This window comes from Lipotes vexillifer, unplaced genomic scaffold (genome assembly GCF_000442215.2).
Source record: "Lipotes vexillifer unplaced genomic scaffold, Lipotes_vexillifer_v1.1 scaffold459, whole genome shotgun sequence".
Lineage (NCBI taxonomy): Eukaryota > Metazoa > Chordata > Mammalia > Artiodactyla > Lipotidae > Lipotes > Lipotes vexillifer.
The window spans coordinates 3,489,942-3,509,104 of NW_006769874.1; the positions used below are offsets into that span (position 1 = coordinate 3,489,942).

The 19,163-nt window shown below is 41.7% G+C and overlaps 1 protein-coding gene across 1 annotated transcript; it reads right to left on the minus strand.

The window, feature by feature from the left end:
* Window positions 1-1,563: 1,563 nt before the first annotated feature.
* PSMB1 (proteasome 20S subunit beta 1) lies at window positions 1,564-19,069 on the minus strand. The gene is made up of 6 exons (XM_007445928.1): window positions 18,891-19,069; window positions 14,876-14,983; window positions 11,952-12,033; window positions 9,409-9,538; window positions 2,900-3,006; window positions 1,564-1,851 (listed from the first exon to the last, which is right to left on the minus strand). Exons 1-6 carry the CDS (start codon window positions 19,001-19,003, stop codon window positions 1,666-1,668), a joined length of 726 nt encoding a protein of 241 aa, XP_007445990.1. The 5' UTR covers window positions 19,004-19,069; the 3' UTR covers window positions 1,564-1,665.
* Between the last annotated feature and the right edge of the window lie 94 nt (window positions 19,070-19,163).

The window sequence follows — 19,163 nt, forward strand, 5'->3', positions numbered from 1 at the left end:
TCTTTAAGGTGAGCACTTGTGACTGAATGACCTATAAAAGCCACTCAAACAACTGCAGTCAGAGGGAGCTCCAGAAGGGTCCATATCTAGCACATTCTGGACAAGGCCTTCAAATGAGACCACGTTCACCGTCTAGAGGAATATTATGCTAAAATAATTTGCACCTGAGGGTGGGGGAAAACTGGTCCTAGAAACCTCAGGAGGTGAGGACCTTATAGAAACATTTTAGGCACAATATACATAAATTTAAGCGGTGAAAAACTGAATCCCAAATCAACAGAAAATCCTTTGAAATGAAAAGTAAAATACACCTGTAGCTTATATAATGGTTAATTTAATGTCAACTTGACTGGATGACAGGGTACCGAGATATTTGGCTAAATATTATTTCTGGGCGTCTGTGAGGGTTTCTGGGTGAGGAGGTTGTTGCCCTCCCGTTTGGGTGGGCATCACCCAACTGTTCTCGCTCCCTGTTGAGCTGGGACTGCCACCTTCCCTCATCCTCGGGGACAGGAACTCACCCCGCTGGCTCTCCTGGTCTCAGGCCTTCAGACTCGAACTGGAACCCATGCCCCCGCCTCTCCTGGGTCTCAAGGCGGCAGACCACAGGAAACGGGACGCCTCAGCCTCCATAACCATGTGAGCCAGTTACCAATAATAAATCTCCGTCTGTATCCTACTGATTCTGTGTCTCTGGATAACTAGTATAATAAAGACGACAAATGTGTACTTTGAATGGGATAGTCTAGTTTCCAGTTGTGATGTTGTAAGAGAAACGAATGAGATGCCACCACTGCGTCCTTGGTGCCTGCGACAGGGTATCCAACAAACACTTCTCGAGCAAATTTTAAAATACGTATAATCCTCTATGGGGTTTTGATCATTTACATTCTTCATGGAAGAGGCCAACAGTAAAACTGGCCGCGAGGCAAATCACACCCCTACGGAGCACAGAATCCGACTTGGTCGACATCAAGAAAATTCCCCCAACATCCAATGTTGACTCCAGCCCATATGATGGAGCCAAAATGCACTTCACATTAGCTCTAAAGCAAAAACCCTATCGAAATTTAGGTATCAATTTTAACATTTCCAAAGTGTTCATACAAATTATTCCATATTTCTGGCTAAAGCCCGTTTAAAGGGCTATTTGCTTTTACAATTTTCTTCTATTCTGGTTGATTTAAAGATTTTCCTCCAAAACAGCCATTCCAGACTGTTTAACAATCCCAGGGATGATCAATCTTAACATATTCTATTTATATCCATTGATGTCTTAATAAAATTGAGGTGGTTTAAAGGTAATCTGCCGTTCAAGGCAAGCTGGGTGGACTAAATAAATTCCAAACACTCTCTTCATAAGATGGGCTGACCTAGCACAAGACAATAAGCTGATCAAAACAGTGAACTTTCCCAGACAGATGAAAGCTAAAAGATTTTGTATCCTTAAAGTACAAAAATAGCTCTGGATGACAGGAAAATACAGGAAGAATGAAGAGAACGAAAGGAAAAAGAAATTCTACTTCCTAGTTCTGTCCTGGAAGAAAACAAGTCATAACAAAATAAGTGCTTGGGGTTTTATTCTTTAATAAAGCAGATGAGTCCAACAGTTCCAAGGTACAAACTTAACCAGTTTTGAACTAATCAAGGACAACGGCACAGAACTCAGTCCTTCCGCAAAGGCACAGTCTCCTCCCTGATGCCCTCCTTGGTCACGATGCAGATCCTGAGTGCATCCCCAGTGTACACGTCCCTCTCGGCAGCAGAAATGAAGACATCTTTCACGAGCCGCATGGCTCTGTCCAAGGACAGTGGGACATGCTCCACATTCTGCATGTTCTTAAAACCAACCTGGTGGGACAGAAAACTTGGATGAGGCATCATGTGACCATACAAAGGCAGTCCAGTCTCCCCCAAAGCTTTCACACGTCTCAGCGTTCAAAATGAATACATCACACAAACTTCAAATGTCCCTCAACTGAAATATTTCCAGACCTGGCTGAATTACACATACCTAACACCTGACAAATATCCACTGAGACAAAGCCCCTGCTCTTGAGAAGCACACAGTAGAGGGGTGAACATATGTAAGCAAACTATCGTTACAGAATCTACTGAAACTAAGAAGAAAATAGAGCCAGGAGAGCCCCAAGCTGTCATAACTAAATCTCCTGGGAGAAGAAAAGAAAGGCTTCAGCAGAAAATACATCTAAGTAGAGGAGTGCTAAAGGATAAACGAGTTCAAGGATGGAGTAACATTCCAGATGGAGGCTGCGGGATCTCCAAAGGGATGGAGATGGGAAGGCACATCATTTCAAGGATCTGAGTGGAATATGGAGTGACAGGAGATGAGGCAGATAAGCGATAAGCAGAGGTAACTACATACTACATGACAAATTTTAGACAAGCAAGGAGGATAAAATAGGGAAGTAAGCTTGGAGGCAAAAAGGATATTAGGAAATAAACACAATGATCCAGGCAAGATGCCATGCAAGCCTGAATGTAGCCAGCAGTAACAGAAAAGGGGGCAAATTAAAAATATACTTGGAAATTAGAATACAAAACGAGGTGACACAGAAACGGTGAGAGTGGGGGAGAAATGCATTTTCATGATTTCAGGTAAAAATGGCAAGAGAACCAAAAACATGGACCAACCATTGTAGACAGAAGCGCCTTCAAAGCCGTGAGAACAGGGAAGAAGCTGGAGCCACAGAAGGGAGGGGCAGCAGGAGAACCCATAGAACAGAGACAAGAAGGCTGGGTGGGGCAAATGAGCCCAGCAAGCTCAGCAGTGAATTACAAGAAAGCGCTGATTTCCACACTCCCCTAAGCTGGTGAAGAGAACGTGGAGGAAGGCACTTCGCGTCAATGCCACCGCCCCTGGACGCAGTCTGATTACCTGGTTGTCAAGCAGGGGCTGCAGCATGGCACTGGCTGAGCCTCCAGCCTTGAAGGAGTCTCTCTGGTAGGAACCCACCGGATCAAAGCTGTACACAGCTCCTTTCCCTTAAAGAAGAAAACAGTCTCCAGAAGGATGAATCTTGACCACATTCCCAAATCGTGGTAAAAATAAATCTACTCAAAATGTGATACAAAATGGACTATCAACTTGGCTAAAATTTCACAAGTGCAGCCTGCCCTTCCCCTCCCCTCCCCTCAGAATGCAGTCGGAGGCCCACCTGCCCACTCCTGTCCACTAAGGCGTTTGCCACCAGGAGCGTCATGCTCTCTTCAAGCTACCATCACCGATTACCACGCCGTGGCTCCCACTATGTATGTGGTCTCACAGGTTCACTAGTTAACAATCACAGGTCCTGCTCTAAGTTCTGCACCAAACTCCTCACAACATTCCTAAAAAGCTAACTGGTGTAGTTGCAATACAGACACGAGTGTAAGATTTTCCTGGTGCTAAATGTGAGAAGCATGAAAAACTTACTGTGTATTTTTAAACTAATAGTAAGCACACTCTTTAGCATCAGCACCATAAAGAAATCAATTTATTAAGAAGAAATTCCAGGGACTTCCCTGAATTCTCTGGCGCAATGGTTAAAAATCCGCCTGCCAATGCAGGGGACATGGGTTCAATCCCTGCTCCGGGAAGATCCCACATGCCGCGGAGCAACTAAGCCTGAGCGCCACAACTATTGAGCCTGCGTACTAGAGCCCGCGAGCCACAATTACTGAAGCCCACGCGCCTAGAGCCCGTGCTCCGCCACAAGAGAAGCCACCGCAATGAGAAGTCCGTGCACCGCAACGAACAGTAGCCCCCGCTCGCCGCAACTACATAAAAAGTACGTACCCTATGACCCAGTAATAATTTCACTTACAGAATTAAGATTTACCTACAAGTAATGCTTACATAAACACACAAAGCAATATGTACAAGATCATTTCTGTATCTCTTACAGAGCAAAAATTTACAAGCAACCAAATCCATTAGCAGAAAATGGTATGTCAACATAGCAATGTGCAGACTAGGAAGAGCAAGACAGGTCTGTGGGACACATCCATAGGACAATGTAAAATAAAGAGCTCTGTGCTATGTATAGTCCTATTTTTGTTTAAAGGCATTAAGTAAACTGTACACACATTTATGTATACACACAAAAACGTATGGAAAGATTAATAAGTAAACTGTAGTTATTCATCTTTGTGGGATTACAGACAAGAAGGGAATCACTTTATATGCTCTGGTATTGAGTTTATTACAAAGAATACATGTCACTAATTTTTAAACAGGCCTTTTAAAACAACTGTGTTCTGAGTGTGAGAAATCACGGGTCATTTATAAGGTATGACTTAAAAGTGACACAGCTGATTTTTAAAACACATTATGCCATAACTGAAACACTCCAGTAGTTACCCTGGGAGATGGAGAGAAGGACAATCTTCTTACTACCACGGACAACTGCCAACGTTAGCTGTGTGTATTCTTCCCACCGCAGAATTACGGAGATATGACCGTAACCCTAACCCAGCTGAGGAGGCAGCACCTGAAAGAACCTGGAGAAGTGCTCTGCTGGGGGCAGGCTTAGAACAAGAAACAAGGTCAGCGCGAGCAAGGCCACTAACTTCATTCAACACATAAAGAAGCGCTATGAGGTATAAAGCCAAAAGAACAACTGTATCGCTCATGAGGCCAATAGGCCACAAGTAAAATGAGGCTCAAAAGATTTACCCAAGGGTAAACCAATCTCAGAAAACCACACACAACAGCTTTGAGGAAAACAGAAGAGTGGAATATACCCAAGACCACAGCTTCAAAGACTCCCTTAGAAAAAGCAAGAGACATCTGTAACATGAGTGCAAAAGGTATGAATCTTGGCTGTAAGTATAAAGTGATTTTCCTCATCAAAATAATTCTTAAAAAGTGCGATGATTTCAAAGTAAAAAATAAAATAAAACCAGACAAGTCCTAGAAAAAAACACAGGTAAGCCTTTGATGGGGAAAGCATTTCTAACAAAGTTAAGACACTCAATACCATAAAGAAAAGACTGACAGATTTGTATGAAAGTCAGGAGCTTCTGTGTAGCTCAAGACACATCCCTAAAGGTCAGAGACCAAGAACGCTCGTGCACGGCATCTGCCACACACGTTACACAGGGTTAACACAGTTGTTCTTATAAATCAGTAAGAAAAAGACTGACCTGAGACTAAGGGAATAAGCAAAGATTAACACATGGGTCAGTCTCCAAAGAAGAAATGCAAAGGGCAGTAAACACGAAGACACCCAACCTCTATAAACAAAAAATACATGTAAATTAAAACAACAAAGTATTTACTAGGCAAAGACCTAGAATGTGTTAAAATTCTAACACTGGTTAGGATGCAAAAACAGAACCAAAAAAAACCAAAACAAAAGAAGGTACTCACACCCCTGCTGGTGGAGTGCAGGAGGACTGTTTCTGAAGGGCACGCCCATGGTGTCAGCAGGAGGCAAACATATAGATATTCTCTGACCCAGAAGCTCGACTTCTAGGAATTTTTTCCAGGGAGATAAGCTGGGTCGGAGAAATACACAAAATTGTATGTACAGAAGTTGTCATATTGTTTATATTAAGAAAACTGGAAACAACCTAAATAACCCTCAGAGGACTGGTGGGGAAACTATGGTGCCGCCCTACCCCGTATGTCAGCCTGGAATCAGGATGCGCGCCTTTATCCACCAGCATAAAGCTACCTGTGATAATACATCCACTGGACAGTCCCAGAAAAACACAGAAACTACATCCTACTTATGTAGTATACAAGCACGTATGCACACCAAGATGTCTAAAAGCATGTTCTCTAGAAGTTGAATAGTAATTATCTCTAGGGACAGGCTTTGGGGGATTACTACTTTTATCTCTGTATCTTCCAGTACTATTTGACTTCTATAAGCATTATTGTTTTCATTACAGAAAAACTAAAGCCCTCATTAACTTGGGGAAAATTTTTTAAAAGAGGGCATGATTGCAACTGGAGAGATAAGGGCACAGAGGTCAAAGTAGATAGCTGTCGACTGTGTGCTGAAGTCAGCTGTTGACCCAGTGTCCTGAGGGTCTCCATAGGAACAGAGCCCCACTTCCACCAACACAAAAGACAGGAAATAAAATCTCAAAACAAGGACTTCCCTGGTGGCTCAGTGGTTAAGAATCCGCCTGCCAATGCAGGGGACACGGGTTCAAGCCCATGGGCCACAACTACTGAGCCTGCACTCTAGAGCCCGCGACCCACAACTACTGATCTCACGCAACACAACTACTGAAGCCCGCGTGCCTAGAGCCCGTGCTCTGTAACAAGAGAAACCACTGCACTGCAATAAGAAGCCCGCGCACCGCAACCAAGAGTAGCCCCTGCTTGCCGCAACTAGAGAAAGCCCGTGCACAGCAATGAAGACCCAACACAGCCAAAAATAAATAAATAAATAAATAAGTCTCAAAACTTCAGCAGAGGCTCTGGACTTGGAGGCACCAGGCTTAAGCATGGACAGAGTAAAAGGCAGGTACAAAAACAGAAGTGTTAAATGGAGAGGTGATGTGCTCCTTCAGTGCAGACCTTTATGACCAGATTTTGATTATCAATCTTCAGTACAAATGGACGGCCAAAATTCAAAAGAAATTTGAAGGAACCCTCCAATGTAGAAGGCAGCAGCCAAAAATAAACAAGATGAAGAAAGCAATCTGAGGGATTCCCTGGTGTCACAGTAGTTAAAAATCTGCCTGACAATGAAGGGGACAGGGGTTCAATCCCTGGCCCAGGAAGATCTCTTCCCACATGCCGAGGAGCAACTAAGCCCGTGCGCCACAACTACTGAGCCTGCGCTCTAGAGCCCGCGAGCCACAACTACTGAGCCCGAGTGCTACTGCTACTGAAGCCTGCGCGCCTAGAGCCCGTGCTCCACAACAAGAGAAGCCACAACAATGAGAAGCCTGCACACCGCAAAGAGCAGGCCCCCGCTCACCGCAACTAGAGAAAGTCCATGTGCAACAAAGACCCAACACAGCCAAAAATAAAAACAAACAAATAAATAAATTTTTAGAAAAGGAATAAATTGTCTCAGTGGGTGTATACATATTCCAAACTTATCCAATTATGCATTAAAAAGAAGCAATTGGGACTTCCCTGGTGGCGCAGTGGTTGATGCCGGATGCAGGGGACATGGGCTCGTGCCCCGGTCCGGGAAGATCCCACATGCCGTGGAGCAGCTGGGCCCGTGAGCCATGGCCGCTGAGCCTGTGCTCCGCAACGGGAGAGGCCGGCGTACCGCAAAAACAAAAAAAAAAAAGCAGTTGGATAAAATGTAGAGAACACAAGAAAACTTCAAAGAAGTACAAAAAAAAATCTAGCAGTAACAGGATACTTAAAATAAAAATAAAGGAGCTAACAAATAAGAAAAAGCTCTTGGAAATTAATGATGGCAAAAATAGAAAGCTCAGTGAAGAATGAGGCACTGAAGTTGAGGAAATCTTCAGAGCAGAACAAAAAAATAAACAGGTGGACAACATGCAGGGGAAAAAATGAGAAACGATGGATCATAACCCAGGTGGCTGTGGAGAAGGCAGGGTTGGGAGAGGAGGAGGAAAGTAGAGGAAACATAATAAATGAGGCAAGACCCTGGGCGAGGAGCCTCGCTGTAACCTTTCAGAACACCAGGATAAAGAAAAGACTCAAAAAACAAGGACTCAAAAAGGTCTCCTGATTCCTTTCTTCAGAAATTTCTCTAGAGATGCACACCACCAAACAAGGAAATAAACCAAGAAAGAGGAAAGCATGGGTGAAAGAGCTGAAGGCTGCCCTGGGAAACAGAAGAAGGCGGCAAAGGACTGCTTTACTACACACATAAATTCCTCTAAGGAATAAAAATCAAATCAAACCAGACAAGATTAGAGGGGGAAAACAAAGGTTAGAAATGCCTGAGAATACCACCAAGACAAGCGAGTGTGATCTCATGGAAATCAAAGAACAGGGCTGTGAGGTCAAGCAGACCCAAGCCTTGGCTCTGCCGTTCAGCACACACGAGGGTTCTCCACTCAGTCTGATGCTCAGAAAGGCTCAAAGGACATTGTCTGGCCTGCTGAAATTCAATGGTAGCTATTATTAATATTGCTAAAATCTGAGTTTATTAACCTGACATTCAAGTCAGACATAACTGAAGTCAAAAAAGGCACCCGAAGTGCCCAGCATGCTGGGTAAGGCAAGCTAACCTGTGGCTAGAATTTAATCACCCACATTAAGTGCAATTAATTTCTATGTACCATATCTGTGCTTTATATTTTCTCTTAATTTTCAAACAAGTTTGAAAGCCTGAAAAAACAGTGTCAACCTAATTTGTCTACATATAAACCATGGTAGGTAAAATGATCGGAATGCTCCCAGAGGTCACATACAGGGGCAGAGGTGAGAGAAAGGGAGAACAAAGAAAAAACCCACGGAACAGGAATGGACAGGAGTAAAAACTAGAGAGGAGATGAGAAGAACCTGACTCCATCCTACCCAGAAACCTTCCCTCTCAGAAAGACAGACTTGTTTCAATGATACCCAAGACATTTCTGTAACTTCTTTTTACACGGGACTACTCTAAAAGGCAGCACAGATCTGTCCTGGGAGATTGTATTTGATTTCTGGAAGCAACTAAAAGTCAATTCAAATCAGACCTGGTGAAAAACACTGCTGCCCTTTATGATCCATGCTTTGGATCAAAAACAGCATGGAAGTGTCAAGTAACAATGCTGATTTTCCCTGGCCCTCCTGGCATGACTCTGACAGAAAATCCAAGAAGGATTTTAAAAATGATCCAAAAACACTGGTGGAAATGCACTTCTTTAACACATTACTTTCAAAAAAACCTTTTGAAGTCAAGTATGTTTGTCTTACTTAGAATCATACTTAGGTCAAGCTTCTCCAAGTCAGGTTTCTCTCTGTAAGATTAAAATGCTAAATATACTATCAAATTCATGCAAGATCTTGAGAAAATAGTAAAACAACTGACTGCCCAACATTCACTTAATACACCACTTGCTGTGTGTCTCTGGATAATCATTTATTTCCCTTTTAGCTTCAGTTTCTTTCTTTCTTTCTTTTTTATTTTTGGCGGTACGCGGGCCTCTCACTGTTGTGGCCTCTCCCGTTGCAGAGCACAGGCTCCGGACGCGCAGGCTCAGCGGCCATGGCTCACGGGCCCAGCTGCTCCACGGCACGTGGGATCTTCCTGGACCGGGGCACGAACCCGCGTCCCCTGCATCGGCAGGCGGACTCTCAACCACTGCGCCACCAGGGAAGCCCTAGCTTCAGTTTCTTCACTGCTTTAATTATGAGAAAATGAAGTTGCTGGGCAAGAGGGTATCCGGTTCTTTTCAACTCTGGTTGGAAACACACACATCTAAGAAATGCCACCCCATTCATCACCCAGAAAGAAAACATCCTACCTTCTTCATCGAGTCCCCCGATGATGTTGTACACATAGTAGGGAAAAAAGCGCCTAGAATACAGGATTGTAGACAGCATTGCAGCAATCGCCCCTGTCGTCATGGCCTTATTATTGGAATGTTTGTACATCTGCAATTATTAACAAAAATAACAGGCATGTAGAGGCAGAATATATTAAAGACTAGAACAATGAACAGTAAATTGAAAAGAATGAAAGCCTATCTTGGTGAAATGGGAAAGGATGCCTGTTTCTTTCATGATCAAACAACACAATACTACTAAAATAAAATAATACTTTATTATGTCCTATCATTTTGGGGGGCTACAAACACTTCTATAGGAAAGAATGCTAAGTTTGCCCTCAGCTCTTTGGTTTAAAGACTACTTTCCACGCCATCCTTATCTCAGGCACTGCTAACTCAAGAGCAAATATACACAAACAGAGCATATGAGGCGACCTGGAGAGGATGTTCCAAATCCAGCTCTCCACTCTGCAAACAGACAGTGGTCAGGAAAGTCCATGGGCCAAATTCAGCCCACCACTTGTTTCTATAAAGTTTTATTGGAACACAGTCTTGTTCCTTCATTACATATTGTCTGTCTGCTTTTGCACAAGGGCAGAGTTGAACAGTTGCCACAAAAACCAAATGGCTCATAAAGCTGAAGATATCTGCTATGCTAACTCCTGATCAGACTCAGACGTAAGTCCATCTCTTTGCAGAGTAGGTACCTGTGAGGTGCGAGGGCAGCGCCCTTACTGTGTGTGAATACAGTGCAGTGGTCTTGACCCTTAGAGCATCTACCATGGAGAACAGAAGTATCCCAAACAGCATCTTATACAGTGATTTTGCCAATCTTAGATTTACTACATCCTTAGGAATCCCAAATTACCCAATAAAATAAATTTAAGTTCACCAATTTGTCAGCTACATAGCAAACATCTCTAAAGAGAAACCTAAGAACTACTATAAAATCAAACAATGACAAATACTGAAGAAAGATGAGAAATGAGCTACTTGGATAAATCAGTGCACAGTAACATTTTTTCCATGGTTATAAAGAAAATTCTTCATTTCATTTCATTTCAAAACCGAGCACCAACATTTATTCACCTCACCATTGACACAATAATATATGAAAGAAAAATATCAAGGACTGTACATTGAGTTGAACTCACTGTTGCCTGTTTTATTTTATTAACAAAACACTACTCTCCATGTCATGTTTATTTTTGTCCTCTAAATGCCATTTATAAAATATGCATTAGGAATCATACAAATACATCAATAAATATGTCACTAAAGCTTTCAATATAAATAGGTTTTAAATAAATGTTAACAATTGATAAAGAGTAAATGAAATCATTTCTACACATTCAAAAAGCAAGTATCAGTTAAACAAATTCATTACATACTCCAGTGACATCACTCATAATCTTAAGGGTTATTCACAAATAGGCAAAACAGAACGCGACCAACCCGGCTCACTTTTTCATGTACCAGCTGGACTTAACCAACTACTAAATTAAAAATTATGACACGTAGCCTACAAAATTAAATAAGAAAATTAACAGCACATAATATTGACACTGTAAATATCAGCAGTTTAAAAAATGTCAGCAGGCTATAACTGATTAAGAAGCAGAGCTACATTTCTGAATATTGACATATGGTGATTGAGAATCCTACTCCAACCCTATACTGTTATCAACTAAGAAGAGAGTAGTTACTGGTTATTATTACAGATAAAATCCATTTCAGTACAGTCCAAATTACACCTATCCTATTCTCCCTGAAACTACTTGCAGCAAACACTGCTAATACACACAGGCGATGATCAAAATCCAGACGGGCCTCTGCTTTCATCAAGTCAGCATTCCTTTGTTCTTTATGCCTCCCCAGCTCCCACAAAAGACATGCAGGCAATGTCAGCCCTTTAAAAACTGTAAAACAGGTTAGTCTGTCTCGTTCTCTTACTTCTTCCGAATACCACCCTTTTCGCCTCTTCCACCCTCATCCACCTTGTGTCAAATCTCCTTCCTCAGCTAGCTATCAACTAAAGCCTGTTGAGGGGCAGGTGACAACGGCGCAGGTTGTGCCTCTGGTCCAAACAGCTGGTTTGTTCCTCCTTCTCCTGCTCCTGCTAACAGTGCAGTGCTATAAAGAGAGCATGTCAGCTGGTGGTGCTCCAGACCAAGCTTCGGTCTAAAAGCTTGCCTCCACTGCAGAAATTGATTTGTTTCATTTCTGAGGGAAGAGTGTCTTCAGAAGAAACCCCTCCCAGTCTGCCTCAAAAAAGGTAGATAATCCTTTACTTTACACTGTACATATATTTTAACAAAAGGAGCTTGCTGTAGTCTCACACTGTGCTACTTTGATGATGCTGCATTAACACTATCATTTCATTTCCAGGAGAGGTTCGTTTCACCTGCTAGACTAGCTCTTCTGCAGCTATTCTGAGCAAGTCATGATGTATATGCTTAAAAGAACCTAAAGGACTGTTATTAGCTTTCAATAGTACAGACATATACAAAGGCATCTACCTTTAGTCTTGCTTCAATAATCTTTGTCAGGGTAAGACAGTCTCCATGAAAACCGCTACATCCAATGACTGTTTTGTCTGTTCTGTAAAAAAAACCACATTTCAGGAAACTGAGTTGGTTTGACAGTAGAGGAAAACATGTCTTGGGTAATTTTAAATTGAAAACTCCCATTCCCATTATTCACCAAATGGTAATGGGACAACTATTTAGTTAGCTCTTTTTGGGGGGAGGCGGGGGGGTTTGGGAGGTCCTGTATCCCATCATCTCACTCAAAAGAATAAATTAAACTATGAATGGACTAAGGAAAATATGACTGAATTTTTTTACAACCTTAGGTTGAGTTGTGAGCAGCCAGTTTAGCTCACAACTCAAGCCAATTTACGTATGATACAACCCAATGTCCACACAGAAAAGCTTTATAAATTTTATTATGTAAAAAATTAAAACTTCTATAAAAATACAATGAACAAGTTTTAAAAAAGAACCGAGAGCGTTGTTGCCCAGGTTCAATCCCTGGTCGGGGAACTGAGATCCCATAAGCCACTGGGTGTAGCCAAAAAGAAAAAAAAAAAAGAACTAAGGAAATATATTTGTAGTACATACAACCAAAGTCTAATTTTAATTTCCTTATTCTACAAAGGGTTCCTAAAAATATGAAAAGCATTAACAGCACAATGGCTCATGGGGATGTAACACACAGCATGGTGACTACAGTTAATAAGCCTGTGTTGCATATTTAAAAGTTGCTAAGAGAGTAGATCTTAGAAGTTCTCACCACAAGGAAACAAATGTCATAACTATGTGTGGTAACAGATATTAACCAGACTAATTGTGATCATTTTGCAATATATACAAATACAGAATCATTATGTTGTATACCTGAAACTATTATATGTCAATTATACCTCAATTAAAAAAAAACACAATGGAAAGATGGGTAACTTATATGAAAGTCACATAAAAAGAGACACAAGTCACCATAAACATATAAAAGAACCTCCATGCCAATCAGAAATTCCAATCTAAATAAGAGATGATTCCAACCTATTCGACTAACAATGCCTAATGCTGGTGACGCTGTGGGAAATGTATGTGCTCTCAGATACCGGCAAAGAGTATACACTGACGCAAGTTCAGAAGAGGCTCGTCTGACAGTATCTAGTAGAAATTTAAACGCACACCATTTTCACTCAATAATTCCACTACTAGAAATTCATCCAGTCAATATACTTATGCAAGTTTGCAAAGATATACTCTAGGTTCACTTGTGTGTAAGTATACGTATTATTTTAATGGCTCTCCAAAACAAAACAAACAAAAACAACCCAAATGCCCACCAGAGGGAAATTGATAAAATTTTGGTACATCTAGGTCTCAAAAATTAATTCCCAAGTCTTGACATGTATAAGGAAACACAAACCAATCTCATCAAGAGATAATCAGCAGAGGCCACATGATACCCTTCCTTCCAGAAGTATAAGAATGACTCATACAAAACATACGTGTCCAGCTGGGGAGACCACTGGCACCTCCAGGGGCACCACCAGCATTTCCTGATCCACCCCTATACCTAACCTCACTGCACTGAGCCTAAGACCCCCAGTATACCATAAGGCTTCACTGCCTATACTACTAAGAAGAGTTGACAGTACCAAGAGGGTAGGACAAAATCTGAGCTTCAAAATGCTTTTGCCAAATATCCAGGTACATAAATGAAGAGGCGTTTTTATGCAAAGAATAAAGAGGAAATGTAAGTCTCAAACAGGTGGGGAAGAGGCAGACTTGGCTCTAGGTCAGCCCCAAAGGGCATGAGATCAGAGGCACGCAGGCAAGTCAACTGCATGTATGGTCTAGTGCAAAACATGCGTGACAGGAACACATTAATGTTCTGTCTCTATATGCCTGAAGAATTTCATTAAAAAAAAATGGGCATTCACTTAGGCAGCACACAAACTAAAACAGAACATTATAAAGATGAGCAGAATCTTGCACAAGGATAATATATATAAAATTACGTATTTAAATTTTATTTATGACGTTACTACTTTCAAATTATAAGTTACAACTTAGAAGAAAAAATTATAGCATGGGTACAGTACAAATCAGAGAAGAGAAAGGGGCATCAAAAGACAGAAGTGGACAGAAATGGAGCCGGGAAGATGAAGACAAGTTTACTGTTCTTTAGGCTAAGATGTGGGCTCGCTCATGCCCTGCAGCACCGCAAGGCCCACCCAAAGGACCCGAACCGCATCAGCCCACTCCTGCTACAATTCAAGGTTAAGACCATCTTGTGGACTAACGTAGGCATAACCACCACTTTTAACTGTGTCTAAAAATGTTAAATACAAACCACTGCTAACATGCAAGATGCATTTAGGTAATTATGCAGACTTTCTTCCCCTGTACACATGACTTTATTTTCTTATGTTTTAGAAAAAATATAAGCACCCCATTAAAACTGTGAACCATGGATATGACTGCTTACGATATGGTTAAACTGAATGTTTCAGGTTATTTTCTTTTTTAAGGTGCAGATTAAAAAAAATTCAACGTATTAATGGATGCATAGAAGGATGAAAGTATGTATGATAAAGTAATAATAATAAAATACCTATAAGATCTAGGTGATAGTATGAGTGTTCACTACAAAATTATCCTACCTTTGTCATATATTTGAAATTTTTCATAAGATGTTGAGGTAAAAAATATTTAAGTTACCAAAAACACTGTTGGTACCTAAATATGGCATATATCATGAAGACTACATTCTGAATTATCAGAAAACAATTTCCTAACAAAAATGCAAGCTAAGCTCCAAACAGGCAATTTAAAAATTCATGAAACAAGTCATTTAGAAGTTGAATCTCCTGCAGTATTAATCATCACAAGATGCTGAGAATATGTCCTTAGAAATATTTACTTACAATTTGTAACATTTGGGGCTGTCCCGTGTGTGAATTGAAAACCCCTCACTCAATCGGGTGTCAGAAGCAACAACTGAAAAATCTTCTCCAGCAATTGCCAATACAGTACTGAGGGGAAAAGAAAGACAAAAGAGAAAATTAACGAATTCTTCTGGATGGTAATAACACCTTTCCCAAAATGAGAATGCTCCACAGCACATATTGGGATAAAATATACTAGATGTAAGCAAGTGCAGGATTCAGATGGAAGAGGAAAGACCAGGGGAAAGGATCCCTGTGGCTACAGGTCATCTGAGAAAAAAATATTAACTTCGTAAAACACAAGCCTGAATCAGAGCAAAGGTTCCTCAGCAGAAGGTAACAGAAACAAATCACTAAATTATCACCATCATCAAAAAATTAACATCTACCGATACTATAAAACAGCCAAGGCCATGGCTCTGCCCGCCAGGGGGTGGGAGGGCAGTTAGGTGTAGATAGTGGCACTACAACACCAGCTATCTGAGCTCAGAGAAGAGAGGATTAGTGGTTTTCTTTTCTTTTTTAAAATTTATTTTTTTGTTTTTTAAAAATTTATATTCTCTTGCACATAAAAGTCATAAGCACGTATGTATAAATATATACATATATTTGCTCATTTTAAGAACCTATCCCACTTTTTATTTTTTAAATTTATTTATACAGCAGGTTCTTATTAGTCAACGATTTTATACACATCAGTGTATACATGTCAATCCCAATCTCCCAATTCATCACACCCCCACCGCCCACCCCCGTAAAATTATTTTTGTATTTTTTATTTTTGGGCCACGCCAAGTGGCATGTGGGATCTTAGTTCCCTCACCAGGGATGGAACCCCTGCCCCCTGCATTGGAAGTGCACAGTCTTAACCACTGGACCTCCAGGGAAGTCCAAAGGCTTAATGTTTTTCATTTCTTTATATCCAAGTCTTTATATTATGTCTTGCACTCAGGAAGACACCCAAATATCTGTTGGAAAATGGACCAACAAAGAACAAACTTTTCCCTTTGTGGCTGTGTGGCTCATGCTAGCAGTTTAGTGGAGGTCTAGAGCATGAGCCCTAAAAGCAGACCGTCTGGGTTCTAAGTCTGGCTCTCCTGCTTAGCAGGTAATGAGATGGTGGGTAAGTTGCTTAACTTCTCAAGGCCTCAATGTCCTCATATGCATATCAGAGATCATAACAGTAGCTCCCTTATTTGGGTGTTAGAGGATTAAATGAGTTAATAATTGTTAACCTCTCATACCAGTGCCTGACACATAACTGGTCCTCCAGTAAAGTGTTAGCTATGATCTTTGTGGCGTAAGCATGAGGCAGCAGAGTATGATCACTGAGAACCTGGGCTCTGGAGTTACCCGAAACCTGTCCCTGCCACTTAACAGCTCTGTGACCTTGGACAGATCATCCAAGTTCAAGTTGATGATACCAGCAGCTGCTGTGTTAAAGGGTGGCTGTGAAAATTAGACGGCATGACCCACATAAAACACCTGCACTGTGCCTCACAGAACATAAGCGCTCAGAAAACTTAGGCCATTATTCTTACCGAGGTGGGATGGCACTAAAACTCTGAAGTAGAAAAGGATGGTATTGCACATAACATGAACACTGAATAAAGGAAAACTGGTATAATTCAAATAAAACATTCAAACAACTTATTCAGGTGTCCCTTTTTGTGTATACAAGTGGAGTGGCATAAGGCTTATGTGATGGACAGATCCAACAGCAGAAAATCTCACATGGAAAAGCACAAATCTAGGAATTTTTGTGAGGAAGCAAAGGTTATACGCGCAGGATGAGAAAAGTTCCTTTTGCAAAGTGGAGTTTTAAGAAGACTACTGTGACAATAACACTATACGTGAAACTAAGATGGAAACTCTTTCAATAAGACTAATGCAGTAGGAAGGCAGCAACGTGAACAGGAATAAACAGGTAAATGCAAAAAACATAAACACACGAACTGTATAGGTTTTTGTAACTACCAAATGTGTTAGAAGCTGGAAGAGCCAATTTTGACATCCAAGATTTTAAACTGTGACAAGCAGCATGATGGCCTAATCATAAGCAGTGTAAATGAGAAGTGATTGAGAGGAATAATTAGTTGGCTTTTTTTTTTTTTTTTTTTTGGCGGTACGCGGGCCTCTCACTGCCGTGGCCTCTCCCGTTGCGGAGCACAGGCTCCGGACGCGCAGGCCCAGCGGCCATGGCTCATGGGCCCAGCCGCTCCGTGGCACGTGGGATCCTCCTGCACCGGGGCACGAACCCGCGCCCCCTGCATCGGCAGGCGGACCCTCAACCACTGCGCCACCAGGGAAGCCTTGCTTTTTGTTTTAATATCTTAAGTTTGTTTTAATATCTTAATATCTTTAATATCTTAAGTGGTGAGGGCCGAGAACATAGGTGGAAAGTTGAATTTAAGAAGCCAGAATCGAGGGGCTCATGAAAGGTAGAACTGGAGAAACAGATCTGGGAATATCTTCCCATAAATGAAACACGTGAGAGTACTCAGTGACAAATGTGAAGGCTAATCAATTGGGGTTTAACCACATTTAGTCAGAATAGAAAAAGACATAGGACTAAGTCTTATTTTGTAGAAGCAAAGGCTGCCCAAGAGCCAGCAGGAGTAAATACTAAAGAAAAAGAAAGAAGACTGAGAAAAGGTAATTCAATAATGAGAAAGCCATAGCAACTAACTTTAGGGCAGTAACTGGATTACAAAGGTTAAAAAGTGAGTAATGAACACTGAATACCTTATAAGTCATATAGAATCTGCAACTGCCTCATGAAATGGGTCTATTAACATATTTTGTGGTATAATTACTTCATTAGTTGTCACAGGAAATATTTAGAAGTGCAATAATAAAAGCATACATAAACTCCATGGCAACACAGCTATGGATTCGAATCCTGCGGCTCAACTGCACACCACCTCTGTGACTAAAAAAATTTAACTTCTAAGGGCCCAGGCTCATTTGTAAAATGGAGGCATATAACATCTAACAGTCATCATGAGGATTAAAAAAGATAACTGCTTTCAATTTACAAAATGCTTCTCTTTTGATTCTCCCCTCGCCAAAATGAGTAGCTAAGAAAGATAAGTAAATCTGGGTTCAAGAAGTTGAGGGGTACCCAAAGACCACAATGCTCTTTAGTGGCAGAAACAAGGCTAAAATCATAGCCTTCCACCCTGTTTGCAACATACCGCGAAAATCTGCATTAAAATTTCAAATCCATAAGGACCTGATTAATTATTAACCTGGTTGCCTTAAAAGACCATCTGTTTGTTCCAATTGGGTGGGGATATTTTAAAGTACAAAATTTGGTCGGTAAACTATAATCAGTGCTTAAATATACAGCTCTTCATTGTTAGGAGTCCTAAACAGAGTGTTTTTCCACAACCCTGATTCTTTTAGTGTACTATCAAGGAAAAGTATTATTTAAGATAAAGATGGTAACTTAAAAAAAAAAAGACAACTTGAATGCAAGAATACAAATTCAAAGGTCCCCCTTGTGAGTTTTTCCTTAACGCTAACCCTTAAAAATAAACACTTATGTATGAAACTAAGTCTGGCCGACTAACCCTACCCGCTATTTAAAATAACAGAAAATGATAAAGTAGTTACATTTAGCTACAGACACAACTACATCTAACGACACGACCAATCAATCCTCACTCTTCATCCCAGATGCTCAACCTGCCCCTTGCCTGCTGGCGCGAGAAACACGTTCAGATAGTAAGGAAAGGTTAGGTCCATTTTTAAAGCTCTTCCAGAGCAGAGCCCAGATATCAATTTCTACCTCCTGTCCACGCAAACCTGCCCGTCCACATCGAGACCCAGTGACCGGCCTGTAAGGTGAAGCCCTGAGGAACAAGATCGAACCGAGCAACCACGGAGAGGGAGGCGTGCGGCTGGCGGGGCAAAGCCGGGTAGCCATACCGACAGCCTTAGGCAGGGACATGGGGGGAGAAGGAGGAAGCGGCGGCTCTCCGGGCTTTACCCTCCGTTGAAAGCGTAGGGCGAAAAGCGCAGCTGCAAAGGGCCCGCGGCGCTGTGAGGCTCCATGGCCGGGTCTCTGCCCGGGTCCGAGTACGCTGCTACCGAGGACAACATCCCGCTGCTCCGATCCTGCTGTCTCACGGCGAGATGGCGGCCCCTACCGGAAATGGCGCCACTTCCGGCTTCGCGGCGCTGCCTCCGGCCGCTTGGTCTTACGCCGGTCATTGGTCCTAGAGGCAAGCGCCGTAGCCTTCCAGTGAGTAGCCGGCGCCCG